This window comes from Lissotriton helveticus, chromosome 4_1, assembly GCF_964261635.1.
Source record: "Lissotriton helveticus chromosome 4_1, aLisHel1.1, whole genome shotgun sequence".
NCBI classification, from domain to species: Eukaryota; Metazoa; Chordata; class Amphibia; order Caudata; family Salamandridae; genus Lissotriton; species Lissotriton helveticus.
In genome coordinates, this window is record NC_136063.1 from 1,099,296,334 (window position 1) to 1,099,311,139 (window position 14,806).

Genomic DNA, 14,806 nt, shown 5'->3' on the forward strand with positions numbered 1-14,806 from the left:
TGCCTGCTCAGCAACAATTGGATGGTACACTCAAAACCTCAGGGAAACTACCTGCTCAGCAGTGATTGGATACACTCTCCTGGTGAATCTGAGCCACAACTTCAACCCACACATACCAAAGTCCTGAATACACCCCCCTTCTGCAGTTGAGAAAATGCTGCATCTTTTTGAGCATCCTATCTATACAGCAGCATCTTAGTCCCACCACCTTTGCTACCAAGCTCCGGAGAAGACTTTCGTGTCCCTTGATCCTAGTTCTGTTGACAAGCGCCAATGCTATGGTTACACTATTGTAGTTGGTTGCCATATGTGCCACCACAAGGGACAATGGGAGGGCACCAGATTGCAATAAATTCCTAACAAATAGCCTTACTTCTAAGTGAGGGAGAGATCCCACAGGAGAAACTTAAGACCTTTGCAGCCTTCAGGACATGTTCCCAGAATGCAAGATATCGTCTGCATCTTCCAGTATCTCCCCCATCGTAACCAGTTCTTAATTCAACTAATGTATATCCAAAGCCAATACCTTATCCTAATACCAGTGTGGAGCAGTCCATCCTAAACTGATACCGTTGAGTGTTTAGTGGAATTTGCAAATTGTTGCACGGGTGCTTGGTGAAGCCTTTGTCTTCTGTAGGAAATACTACGCATGCTGGGAAGCATTCCCTTATTTTCTTTCTAGCTTCCTGTTTGGATGCTCAGATCCTATTCTAGGTTTTATAGCCGCCTCGGGGCATCTATGGGACACCCAGAGCCTTTGTTAGTGCTACTTGGGATAGACAGGTGAGGTCTAAGACAAAGTACAAATACCTTTCATGTGAGTTTATATCTTGACTGGAAGTATGTGTCAGATGTCAAAGGTGAGCGCAATGCACAAGGTAAAGCTATCGGGTGGAATAGTTAATGAGCAGCAACAATAAATAAACCATCTAATCAAGGTCAAAGTAAACCTACACTTTGGGACGTAACATGTCTGACCTATGGGAAATTGTGTTTTTGTAAAATATTTAAAGGGTTCATATTTCATGGAGTTCTTCCCAGTTTTAGTTATCGAGAGAGTGTTAGCTGTTTCGCCAGGCTCTTCTTTTCAAAACTATTCATAATAAAAAAGCCATACATATATGCAGTTGTACAGGGGCTTTCGGTCAGCCCTCTTTTTCCCCTGGTCTGTTCACGTTCATCCACCTTTTGCTTCTGCCCATCATGCATGATGGGTGCAAGTAATTAGTCACAATGGCTCAAACCCGTCCATCCATTGGCTATCTAGCACTGTAAGAGATGCCATTCTACCTTTTCACATGTACACAGCCATCTCGAAAGGAGTGCATTCCAGTGTCAGGGCTACTGAGACATTCTTTCACTTTTATATTTCTTATTTTTATTTGGAAAGTTACAACTCTCTGGCGGCTGCTACCGCAGTTTTTGATATTATAGGGCCAACGTTAGTGAAGGAGCTGTCACTCTTTGTACGCCCTACATTAGAGGATGTGAAGAAGCAGGTGTCATTATGCAAGTCAGGCTCACTTGAAGACCCATTTCCCCACATAGTTTGGCGGAGGTTGCTGGGCATATTACCCCAGCTTATCAGGAGTTGTTCTCTCTCACTTCAAATACATGCTATCCCTGATGCCTGGAAGAGAGCCAATGTGATTCGCCTTCTTAAAAAGGTAACTGCAGACCCATAACTACCAGGCAATTTTTCACCTGTTTCATTTCTCCGTACCGGTGCAAAAATCCTGGATGAATGTGTAAATCATCATCTTAATAAATTTTTGGCCGGTAGATAGCAAGCTGCTACACCCTTCTCAATTCGTTTTCCACACACAGCAGTGCAAGAAATCGCTGAAGCGATTCAGTTGAGTTTAGACGCCGGTCTTAATGTGGCATTAATGATATTGGACCTATCAGCAGCATCTGACACGGTGATGATGCAATGAAGAACAAGCATTTTTAATGCAATAGGTCTCGCATTTATTAGAGTTTGAGCTATTGGCATTGTAAATGACAATGCCTTTTATTTATGTGTTGTTTTTAAAACAGATATAAAACACCATGTCATTTACAATGCTGATAGCTTAAACTCTTGCAAATGTGAGACCTATTTAATTGCAAATGTGTGCTTAAAAAAAAAAAAAAGAGTAGAGGAGTGAGTCTGTCCTGGGAGGACAAACCAATTTGAGAAAATAGTGCCTCCATAAATACGGCTGAGGAATGGTTCTTGCGTTGTGGTGTCCTTGTGTAATTCATAGGTAAGCAGCTGAGGTGTGTACACTGTAGTTTTCTTTAGCTGCATGTGTACACCATCACCCATATTATACTGAATACTTTAACCTGGGGAGAGGGGTTGGCCTAACGGCTAAAGCGCTCGACCGCGGACCTGGGGATCTGGGTTCGAGTCTCGTTAACGACGCCAAAAACCTCCTGTGATTCTGGGCAAATCACTTAATCTCCCCGTGCCTAAAAAATGAAAGTGTGTCCTCATGTAACGTAACTGGTGCTATGTAAAGCGCTCTGATACCTGATTCGGTTCGGGTCTAGTTAGCGCTATATAAAACTCTGCAAAAAAAACAAAAAACTCAAAGTTGTGCATTAAAGGTACTAATTATAAAAATAACACACCTGATCCACACCCACATGCAAATTTTAAACAAATACAATACTACTCGTAGAGGGAAAAAAACCTTCTGCCAATGTCAAGCTGAGGGGCAGCCATCAATCACCAAACAAGACATGCTCTACGTGATAAGAAGGTGTTCCTGAGACATGTCCTTCGTGATGGAAACGTCACTGCTTGACATGGTGAACTTAAAAGTTATAAAAGTTTTTTTGTCACGGGGATAAAAGTAAATGTAAGTTCCAAGTGCAGTTCATAAAATAATACAAAACTTTACTAGGGGGTGGTGGGGGGGGCAATCAGAACATGCTGTGATGGGTGCAGTTTGGACATGGCGAGTGACAAGTGCCATGAACCTCTTCCGTACTAAGACTGCAAGATAAGTGGACCGGAAGAGAGTGCGCACTTGAGGCGTCGAAACCCGTGTCAGGAAGTAGGAAAGAATGATGTTTAAGGGGTGTTGGTGGGTTGGAATGGCAGCTGGGGAGGCGGTGGCGACAGCTCACAGGAATGCGCAGTAAGATACAAGTGGATTATCACTGCCTACTGGAGCCCTGTAAACTCACACAGTCTGATAATCACCAACAAATCAATACCATTTTTAACCAAACCTAGAGGCAGAGTGGTGGCCTCACACATGTCTGCCATGGGCTGTGCGCTGCCGCTGAACGCCTCCTCTGTCTTTTGTATCCACCTAGATGCACTCGGGCGAGACTGCTCCTGTGCAAACACACGAGCTATCTCTGTGTGTGGAAAAGGCTGCTCTCATGAGATGGGCGCAAATCGCGTAATAAAAACCCTGCCATCTAGCCATCCAAACTATCTAACCATTGTAACAACTAACCATCCACCTCCCTCCTCCCCTAAATTGCTCCTCACATACCCAACGCCAAACACAAACTCTCCGTACTCTCCGCACTCCAGGTTTCGCCCGCTCGCGGCATATTTAAATTAGGGAGGGAGCCCACCGCTCGTGTGCCTTTAATTCACCACCGCAGCCCAGGAGTTTGTTAAAGTCCCCGCCGGGCCGCCGCGCTGCCTGTGACGACCCGGAAGCGGTTGGGCAGCCGGCCAATCCCATCGCGGCCCCAACCGGAAGTCCCGCCCCATCGCGGCGAGAGAGAGCCACGAAGGCTCCAGATTCAGTCCCGGTCCCGAGATGGGGGACCGGGTGAAGAGCGGCCGGGCGCATGGGGAAGGCGGGGCTCTCATGTGGTGAGAGAGCCCCGCAAAGCGCTACCGCCGCCTGAGAGGCAGAACCGCCGCCGAGCACCGCCAGAACCGGTGAGTGTGTTGAGGGAGAGGAGGGGTGAGTGGGGGTGGGGTGTACGCGCGTGTGTCTGTTTGAGTGTGTCTGTGCATGCGTCTGTCTGTCTGTGTGCGCGTGTGTCTGTTTAAGGGGGGGTGCGTGTGTGTATGCAGTGTGTGTGCGCATGCGTGAGTGAGGCTTTCTTTGCGCATGGGAATACGTGCGCGCTCACGAGGTACAATCTCCGGCAGGAGAAGCTCGTGACAGTCTGCTGTCCACATTCCCCCAAAAGTGATTACATAAGTTGTCTCGCATAGACAGCAAAAGCTTCGCTTTTGTTTTCGTCTAGCGAGACCTAAAAATGTATAACTTGTAGTCCTATTTCTTCTTCCTGGTTGTTTTCTTTACGTTCATAGATACTGAAAAATCGTTGTTTACGTGTGGGATGCTTCCTATTTCATCTTGACATTCTAAGCTTAAAGGAGGTTGGTCCTTGCCTCTGTTGCCTGCTTGTGACCCGGTTTTGTGTGTGCCTCTGTTGCCTGCTTGTGACCCGGTTTTGTGTGTGTGTGTGTGTGTGTGTGGGTGCAAATGCAATAGGTGTCTCATTTGCGAGAGATTAAGCTATTGGCTTTGTAAATGACAATGCCATTTATTTATGTTGTCAAAGCCAACACATAAATAAAAATGTTGTCATTTACAATGCCAATAGCTCTAACTTTTCCAAAGGCGAAGCCGTTGCATTGTAAATGCTTGTTGGCTCTTCTTGCTCCTGGTGGCGCCCTCCAGTCACTGGGCGCACTCTCCTTCGCCCTTGGGGTCTCCAAGAGGGTCCCATTCGGCAGGGTGCTTTCTTCACTGGCTTCCTGCCCCAGCCTTTCGCTTGTCTCCTCTCCTTCGCCACTCTTCTGCTTGCGCAGGAGACCAGGCAGCTGCTCACTGGTCCTGGACTCCTCTCCTGGCGCTGTTGAGATTCCTGAGACAGTCAGGGGGTGTGCTCCTTCCAATTGTCCATTGTGGCAGGCTCCAGCACCTTCTGCCTCTGCAGACCACACCACAGAGAGAGCTTCTCTTCCTGTGCAAGTACTTTTTAAAAGTTGAGTAGGGGGATGGCAGGAAGTCTCTGTGTGTCCTATCAAACAGCGACACATCACTTCCCTGCCCCTGCTCCCTCCTTCTTGTCCAGCCTCTGGGTTGTTGAAAATGGAGTCGTCCAGTGTCTCTGGCCACATGGCTCCCCTTCCCCCAGTGCTGCCTTCACCTTGGTTCAACTTGGTGCCTGGCACCCAGCGACAGCGGTTGATGGATTGGCTTGTAGCTCCACCTATCTCCCTTCCTTGGAGGGAAGATCTTTTTTCAGGGAAGAAAGGGCATTCATCTAACCTGCCAGGACCAGACCCCAGCCAGGGACTCCGAGAAATATGACATATCTGGATGACCCAAAAGCAGTACAAATATGACTTTGGACTCTTCAGAATACTTCTTTTCACCTCCACTACAAGGGACTTTAGTTCGTGTCTGGAATCTGTAGGCCTGGTGGAAGTCATTCTAGCCATGGGCCCCACATCCCCATAGGGGAATAATGGAGTGAAAACACAGTAAAATACACTGACTTTCCCTGGCATGCTTCTTTACAGTGTATAAAGCCTTTTCCATGTCACCACCCAATTCTGCATAAGTCCTGCCACACCATTCAATTTGTACTTGCTCCTGGACTGCGCTGAATCTCCCCTGTGCAGCCCCTACACGTGTGCACACGCATGTACATGTGTCTGCATGTAACGAGCCCAGTGCCCCATACTCCAGCTGCTTCACAGCAGCCTGATCCAGCCAGGGGGGACACCAGTAACATCTCCATGCAGTCTCCTTCATTATGAGTTCACTGTGGATGAGTCCCAGATTATGAGGCTCCCCCACAGTAAAAGCTCAACAATTAGGTGCTCAAAAAGCGAAAAATCCAGGCGGCCCCTAGTGTCAGAACTACCTTCTAACACCATGTATTTCCATAATGGTAGAAAGAGGCTAGTTAGACTCTAAATTCCACATAAATATTGTTCTTGGAAAACGTAGACTAAAAAGCAAAAAGAAATGGCTTTGTAAGTTCTTGTTCAAGACTTCCTTTTAGTGCTGTTTGTGTTGTGGACGCCGGTCTGCTTGACCTATTAGCTAGTTTTGCTTTCCTGTTTTTGAAATTTTAATGTATAATCACTATTTTCTTGCGTGTCGAAGGCCTGAATTAGCTAAACATGGATAAATAATTGTGAGTTCTTCAAGCAGCAGGCCCCAAAAATTCTTCAGATGGCACTGCCTGTGCATAGTGAATTTTGGAAACCAGAACAAAACATTTTTTAAGACAATAAGTTGCAAATTCCAAGCTCAAAACTAGATGGCAGGACAGTGTACAGCATGTGAATATACATCACAATAAATGGCAAACAACCGGTTACTGGAAAGCAACTTTGTTTCTGGCCTCACATTTTGATATATTGCAGACCATAACCTGCAGGATCGGTTTTAAAACATTTTGCGAGCTTGAACTGCGGATGGAAATTATGCGACTAAGTTGTTATATGCTTTAATTAGCTGTTTTGGTTTTTAGCCTCCTTATTTGTTTCATAATGTTTTGATCTGGCTGCCATTTAAATTGGTGTGCAACTGGTTTTTAAGGATAATATTTGAGAAAATGTGTTTAAGTATACTGTGTATTCTCTTGAACCTACTTCTTTGCTCAATAACATTTTTTTTTTAAAGTTATATGCTTTTTAGTGCATATTTTAGTATTTCACTAATTTGTGGCATTAGCCAATAAAAATATTTCAAGTTAAAAAAAAAAATATATTGGCTAATGCCACAAGTTCTCATGTTCATACTCTAGTGATACCAAGGAGACAGTGCGTGTGAAGTACAGCAAGGAGAATAATTTATAACATTACCCAATACATAAGTTGGTTAGCCTTGTCAGCAAGGAAGCAAAGCATCTGAGAAAAGGGGAATGCACCAATGAAGGACTAGTTTACAGACTGCATAATGGCACCCTCACCCCTTAAAGAAAATGAGGCTTGTTTACTTCAAGGACCCCACCCAATCTATATTGCCACATCCCCAAAAGAGATTAATTTATACAGTGTAGTTTGGATGTTTGAATATAGCCTTATGTTTTAGATCAGCTTGCAAAGATAAAATTCATTATTCTTTTAATGTTAAGATTTCAGTCTACTGCTGTTTATTGGACATACTTTTGGATTTTACATTAAAACTGCATTTACAAATCTGCTTTTGTCTTCTAGACTAACGTTAATATCAAACTTAAACCCCAAACATCCAAGAAGAAACCGTCCGAAAAATGTAAGCATGCCATTTTAATAAGTCAAAATACAACTACAGCTAATGTTTTTTTAATTGTTTCTTGGTATGTGCTCTAAAAGAAACTCTCTAAAATAGCATTCACTATGCAAAACTTCCTAAATTTTACTCTCCCTTTCAAAGTTGCCTTTGCAAATTACATGGGCATGGTCTTTCTTGCCAGTCTCCCGTTGAACCTTCGGAAATTCATGTATGTTTTTTTTTTGGTCTGTGTAGGAAGCTGGCGCTGTATATACTATAGCAAAATGAGGTATAGTGTGCACAGAGTCCAGTGAAACCCCAAAGGTAGGCAGAGGTGAAAGTAAATAGCATCTTACTCTCTATTTGTGGTAGTGTGGGCGAGCAGTAAGACTATATCACAGGGTAGTGTTAAGCATTTGTTGTACACAATCAGCAAATGATTGAACACTCTCACACTGAACTCAGACCAACTTGCTTTGTATACAATTATTATTCAGTTATATTGATTTATTAGAACCAAGCAAGCCTGGTACAAGTAAGTGATTTATAATTTGCAGTAACATTACAGTTTGGATTGCAGTTGTATATATACTTTGGTTTTGATTGTAGTAGAATTACTGGGAATGCAATACCTTTAAAATATTGTACATATACTTTATAATGACTTTTCGATAGGACGTCATGTAAATTACTTTGCAGATTACTTTTCTTACACAGTGTAGTATACCTGGATACATCACTGGGACATTTCCTGGAAACAGGTCAGTTAATGCATTTTGGTTATTTGTACACAGTTGCATTGACTTTGATATGTTTTCCACCTCCACACTTAGAAACTTTTTCATAGAAAACGGTCCATGATATCCTATGGGAGTAACTAGTTATCGGTTAACAGGTAAGCACTTTGTTGTGGGAGTTGGTTTTCTTGGGTTAGACTCAGGGTCAAAGATGCACTCTGAAATCACCCTCAGCGGCACTAGGCGGCCGTGGGCAGAGTTCTCCTGAGGCTCAATGTTATCCAATGTGGGATAGGGGGCCTTCGGTTGGAGGCTGCTCAAGAGCAGGTCACAAGGTGTGGGAGCAAAGCTCTTGGACTTTACCTCAGGGCAATTGGGGGTTCAAGTTAAAGTAAAGGTACACCATCAGCGGCACTAAGGCTGCAGGGTGCTGGTTTGTCGTCTGTAGCTTTCAATGGGGGAGTCTTTGGTTTGCAAACACACTGCAGGCTTGGGTACGAAGGTCTTCTGGGTGCGACTACCTCTTGGAGAGGTAAGTTGGGATGCTGGGGGTTGGTTAGGCACCATCTGTTGAGCCACCCAATGCCGTGGGGCATCTGGTGCCTTTAAGGGTTGGATCTTCTTACCAGCTCCTGCTCGTGGTTGAGGGGACCTTCCTGTTTGAGGCTGCAGTCGTCGGCTGGAGGCTTGATGCATGTCCGGGATCACCAGATCTCTGGTCAGGATTGTCGGGGGGGGAACCTCCTCTTGGTGTTTGCACCTGAAGCCCATGGCACAAATTCGAGTGACCAGAGTGGTGCAGACTTGTGAACTATGCTGGACCTGGAGTCTGTGGGTGAACAAATCAGGTGTTCACAGGAGACAGTGTCTTTTCTTTTGAAGGCAGGGCAGGTTCTTGGGGTTCTTAAGGCTGCTGGTTGCAAGACACACCGGAGTTTCGCTTCTACAGGTTCCACATGGGGACAGGCCGGTAGGCCAAGTCAGTGGGCGTCATTCTCTTCTTAGCTTCGGCACGGTAGTTTAGTCCTTCTTTTCTTCTTCTGGTTTCTTGTCTGTTTTCTTGCTTCTGTGCTGCCCCTAAATACTGTATTTAGGGGGTGTTTTAGGAAGTCTCTGGGTCATTAGCCAATGGGCTATTGACCTTGGGTGACTACACCCTTGGTGTACTCACCACACGTGGGGGAGTGAGCTCAATCCCTAATCCTTATTTGGCAGTGCTTGCTATCTGCAAGATGGCGGGCTCTGAAGAGTGGGCTTCACCTCGCCTCCCCCACCTTAGGGGTGGGGTTGGCGGAGGTGGGCACACCTTCTGGGCTGGCAAATTTTTCCTGATAGCAGGAGAGGCTGGGGGTCGCATTACAAAGGCTAAAAGGCCTTTGAAGCTCCCCTACCAGAAATGGCTCTTCCACCCCAGGGGTCCAGAAACCTGTCTCGTGGTGGCACTCTGGTGTGTACCAGTCAGGATACCCAACAGAGGCTGGTCGTTTTTCAGTGGGCATCTCGAAGATGCACTCTGAGTCCATTCTTCATTAAATCCCACACCAGCATCAGTGTGGGTTTATTGTGCTTAGACGTTTGATACCAAACTTCTCAGGTTTCAGTACATTGCCGGCCTGTCTTACAGGCGAAAAGGAGGTAAGACAGCAAGGGGGCCTGCTCCTGATAGCAGGAGAGGTTGGGGGTCGCATCACAAAGGCTGCAAGGCCTTTGAAGCACCCCTTTGCCCACCTCCTCCCAGGAAAGGCATTATTTCTGGGCGCGTTGAGCAAAGGCTCACACCCCAGGGGTCCAGAAACATGTCTCGTGGTGGCAACCTGGTGTGTTCAAGTCAGGGAACCCACTGGAGGGTAGTCGCTTTTCAGGGAGCATCTCTAAGATGCCCTCTGAGTGCATTTTTTATTAAATCCCACCCTGGCATCAGTGTGGGTTTAATGTGCTGAGAAGTTTGATACCAAACTTCTCAGTTTACAGTGCAGCCATTATGGTGCTGTGGAGTTTGTAATGACAAACTCCCAGCACCATATACTCTTGATGGCAGCACTGCACTTACAATGACTAAGAATTGACTTAGATACTATAGGGGTACAGGGCCCATGCATCTGGACCCTCACCACTGGTATAGTGCACCCAGCTACAAGGGTGACTGATTTATGCCAGGGCAGTGGGTTGTAGGCATGGCACACAGGGATGTTTGCGATGTCTGCTCTTCACTTTGTTCTGCAGGGAGAGGGAAAGAGAGAAAAAAAAACAGCATTTCAAAGGGTGGCGCAATAACTGCTGCAGCCCCTGGAGGCCTTCCCTAGCCACAGTACCTAGGGTACCTTTCACAAGGGACTGACTGATATGTGGCCAGAGAGGTGTCCATGTACTATATTTCAAAGCATTACATTGCCAGTGATTCTACTTTAATCAAACCAAAGTATATATACAACTGCAATTCAAACTGTATATTACTGTTAAGTATAACTGTTACCTGTAACAGGCCTGCTTGGTTCTTCAAAATAAAATAACTAAAAGAATATTTTTATACAAACAAAATAGGTCTGAGTTTAGTCTTTGAGTGTCTGACAATCATTTGCTGATTTGAGTGTGTACAACAAATGCTTACCACTACCCTCTGATAAAACCTTAATGCCCGCCCCCACTATCACAAATAGTGTAAAGTACTATCTACTTTTACCTCTGCCTACCTTTGGGGTTCCACTGCACTCTGTGCACACTGTACCTCACTTTGGTATAGTATATACAAAGGCAGCTTCTTTTACTCTCTTTAAAAGTCTAACTCTTTGAACACCACAGCAGCTTTCCAAAACGGGCACTCCCAGACGGAGGGAGCATAGTAACCAAACCAATGTTCCACTACGGGCTCTGTAAGTTCTCCCCTAGTGCTGCCGCACCAGCCTCCTCTCTAGCGTAAATATTGAACAAAGTAATAGCTGAGAGGATCTCTGACCAAACTGGAATGCCTTCAGCCAACCAGGAAATCTGCAGTTCCAAATGTTCAAGGGTTTTTCCAAGTCTCAATTATTAAGTTCCTACTGTTGGTGGCTATTCTTGGTGGGCTGGTTCCGGTAAAAATGCATCTCCTCACACACCCTCCTTCCCGCCTTTCTAGACCTCCCCCACTGACAGTGATATACATGTAAAAAACAACCTGTGTCTCCCGATTCCAAAACATGCTGTCAGGACAGTCGCAACTATCATAAAAGTGGTACACTTTCGATGATTTCCAACTCTGGTGTTCACAAAAAAGACTAGTGTGTAGGATCATAACTCACTCGGCAAACATACAGGGATGTACAGAAAATATACGAGGGCATATGGGCACATCTTCACTAAGCCATGCAGAGTACCTTTATCTGAACACTTTAAGCGAATGTATATCAGACAGATGCCTCAAAACTATATGTTCGAGGCATGTGGGCTGCTGAATTCATATCTAGAGCATAGATCGCCGCCTAGTGTTGGGTCCGGATGATTGCACATTGTTGTCCTGGAAGAGTCTTCGAAGTATCACGAGATAGGTGGCTCCTCCCCTGGACTACAGTGCGCATGGGCATCGACTCCATCCTCAGATTGTTTTTTTCCGCCATAGGGTTCGGATGTAATTTCGTTATCTCCAGTTCGGAATCAACAAACTTTTTCAAACCATCGGTATTGTTTGCGTTCGGTGCCCGGTTCTGTTCGGACTCAGTTACCGAGTTGGATATCCAGGGAGTCGCATGACTCTTCGGTGATCGAGGCCTAGTCGACGCAGCAAGACCTTCGACGACACACCATGGAACGGAGCCCGTTCAAGAAGTGTCCCGTGTGCGGATCTAAGTACCCACATCGACGTCCACCCGGTGTGCAACAAGTGCCTGTCGCCGGACCACGATGAAGCCAGCTGTATGGCTTGTTCCAGGTTTCGTTCGAAGAAGCCGATTCGGCTTCGGCGCGTGGCGCGCATGGAGGCCCGGCAGTCGGCCCCGGCACCGGTGGACATCTTCGACAGCGAAGAAGCGGACGGACACGAAGTTCAGATGCAGATTTCACCTCCGGCGGAGGAAATCGACTACGACTATGAAGCGGATGTCGAAGGCCTAGACATTGAAGAAGTCGTCTGTAGGAGAGTAGGGTCTGCAATCCTATGATCACCCCAGATTTTTGCTTTTTGCTTCACTGGTTTACGACTTTCCCTGGCTGTGGGCCTGCTAATCAGACCCACAGCCTAGCTGTTCTCTCTATTCCAAATTGTACCCAGGTACTGAATTGGCACTGGGCCCTCTCTTGAGTCCCTGTAACCAGGGCAGAGGTGCACCCAGAGGTCTCCCAGGGGCTGCAGCATGTATTATGCCACCCCTGGGTCGACTACCTAAACAGACACAACTGGCTGCTTGACAGCTGGGGCAAGGTGGTGTACACACCCTTTGCTGTAGATCTAGTATTCCTATATCTAACCCTAAAATGGACACATATATTCCTATCAGTCACTCCTATGGCAGGCCTTATCAATCCTGAAGGCAGAGTGCTTGGAATAATGTGAAATGGTGCTCTGGCATGAGTTGAGCCCGTTTGCAGCTTGCGGAACCAAGTCCTAATAGCTGTTCCATGATAACGCTATACCATATACTCTTAAGTGCATTATGTACCTCGCGGTCCTATGCTAACTTTGGTATAGCATTATCAAAACCTGTCGAGTAAGGTGTCATACGAATTGGAATACTAACCCCTCGCCAATTCTGGCGACTGGGTTAGCATTCCACCCTTCTAGAGGGACACGACATGTATGTAACTGTGAACCCCGGTTAAAGTTAACTCAAGCCTCAGCTCCACAAAATGGATGCTGCCACCGAGACACAAGTCTGCCCTCCTGCTGCTGGGAGTCCTTCCAGCAACGGAGGCCTGGACAAAGGGTTTCCTGTCAGGGGCGGTGCCAGCACCATCCCAGACAGGATTTTGTGTATCCCAGGTAGGCAGGGCTTTAGAGGAAGGTGACTGCAAGTGGCACCCCGGTGCTCACTGTGCATAGGCCGGCTCAAACCAGTTCTGGGGGCACACCAGCCCCTGAGCTGGGGAGAGACCGGACAAAGAAGAGGGGTGTAACCACCCCCCTCCTGGTCCCACCCATGGGCAGGACCTAGTCGCGTACCAGCCCCTTTCTTTAGAATAAAGGTGGGAGCGGGGACCCTTCCAAATTATATCATCTTTGAAACCTGAAACTACTTTACACGAAAGGAACTCTCGACTTCTTCTCAAGATTTCTCCCTTGTGACTAAGGAGTAGTCACCCTGCATCAGCAGGCACCAACTAAGTATCTTGCGGTTTGCTGCACGTCCTTCCTCTGGAATCAGACCGACCAGCACGACGAGACCCGGACTCCCTGCCCTCTCTGACCTCTACCTACCTATACAGCACAGCTGAGAACCGTGGGTGCGACGAGACCAGAGGACCCGGCGACCATCAGAACCAGCACGACACTGACCCAGCACGACCGCCGAGGGACCCTCGAGTGGGTGCACTGGGGTAAGAGAAGCCCCAACCCCAAGCAGCACGAGCACCGAAGTCCAGCCCCCCAGCATCCTCCAGATCTGCGTGGGGCCCTTTTGCTTCTGCGCTGCTTGCCACGTTGTCCGGTCACTTGCCCGTTGGCTAGTGACCCTCCAGACGACGTCCTAAGTTTGTTTCACCGCTGGTCTAGCTCCTCTAGACTAGCCCTAGTCTCCTCCTGAAGGGGACCCTCCTCGTACCCTCCTGGTCCACTCCAGACGCCATTTTGTGTCGCCACGTGGGCTTGCCTTAGCCAAGGCTTGTTGCCTCCTTCACCGGATCCAGCACCGCCAGCAGCAGACATCCGCCGTGGGACAGCTCACAGACCTCCAGCCTGGTCGACATCCTCGCCCTGGTCCGTGCAGCAGCAGAATCCAGTGTCGCCTCTTCACCTGGCTGAGTGACCTCGTCCGGTGCCATCCTGGTGCCCACCTAATCACTGGCTAGTGATTCAGAACTTGGTCCCCTCTGCTTACAGGTATCCTTCTTCACTGATCCAGTCCTTGGATCAGCCCGGAACATCTTCACTGGTCGCCTGCCAGCAACTTCCACTTCAGGCTCCTGGTTCGTCAACGAGGATTCCTGACGACACTTGAACCCTATGCAGCCGCAGCCCCTGGGCTAGGTAAACAGAGTACCACGGTGCTCCAGCGTAGATCCACTCTCTAAGTGTCTAGATCCACTTTCGTTTTTGACCTACCTAGTCGGGTTCGCCCGAGAACACTAACTTTGCATTTACTAGCATCCATAGACTTTGTCCCGCCTTACGCGTGAGAGTTCCCACTCTGCACACGACGTCCCCAGGCCTCCTGCTTCTAATCTAAGGGTTCAGCATTGTAGGCCCAGCGGTTCTAAAGCCTCTGAGAGTAGTACTTACCTGCTAGTAATTTCGCATTCCACTTTTGTAGTATATGGTTTTCCGTGCCCCTCGGGCATTTGTGTAAATTGTGCGACTTTCAGTATTTCTTTAAGAGTTATGTATTGTGCTTAGCACCCTGTCCTCATAAAGAGTCCAGGGTTGTTGTGTTATAAATAAATATCCTTTTATTTTCATAACAACTTGTGTGGTGTCCTTTGACTTGGTGTTCAAGGGGTATATGTGATGGTATAACAGCTGGCTTAACACGCCCTCTAGAGTTTAGCCTAAAGACTGCTCTTGTCCATGCTACTAGGATAGCTGGTCAATTCAAGACGTCTTTATTCGATTGATGCATCATAAAAGACGTAAAATACAGTACATACATAATTAAAAACATCTAAAACCAATATTAAATTACTAATACAGGCTTCTATGAATGAGTACAAAATTGGCATTACCACATAGATTACCAATGAGCATCAAATAAAAAGAAC

At 46.8% G+C, this 14,806-nt stretch overlaps 1 protein-coding gene across 2 annotated transcripts in view; it reads left to right on the forward strand.

The window, feature by feature from the left end:
- Positions 1–14,806, forward strand: part of LOC144829004 (uncharacterized) — a 391,507-nt gene that overhangs the window by 148,929 nt on the left and 227,772 nt on the right. For both annotated transcript variants that reach the window (XM_078687693.1, XM_078687694.1), the window contains exon 8: positions 7,151–7,208. In XM_078687693.1, coding sequence (XP_078543819.1) covers positions 7,151–7,208 — 58 coding nt within the window. The remainder of the gene's footprint in view (positions 1–7,150; positions 7,209–14,806) is intronic.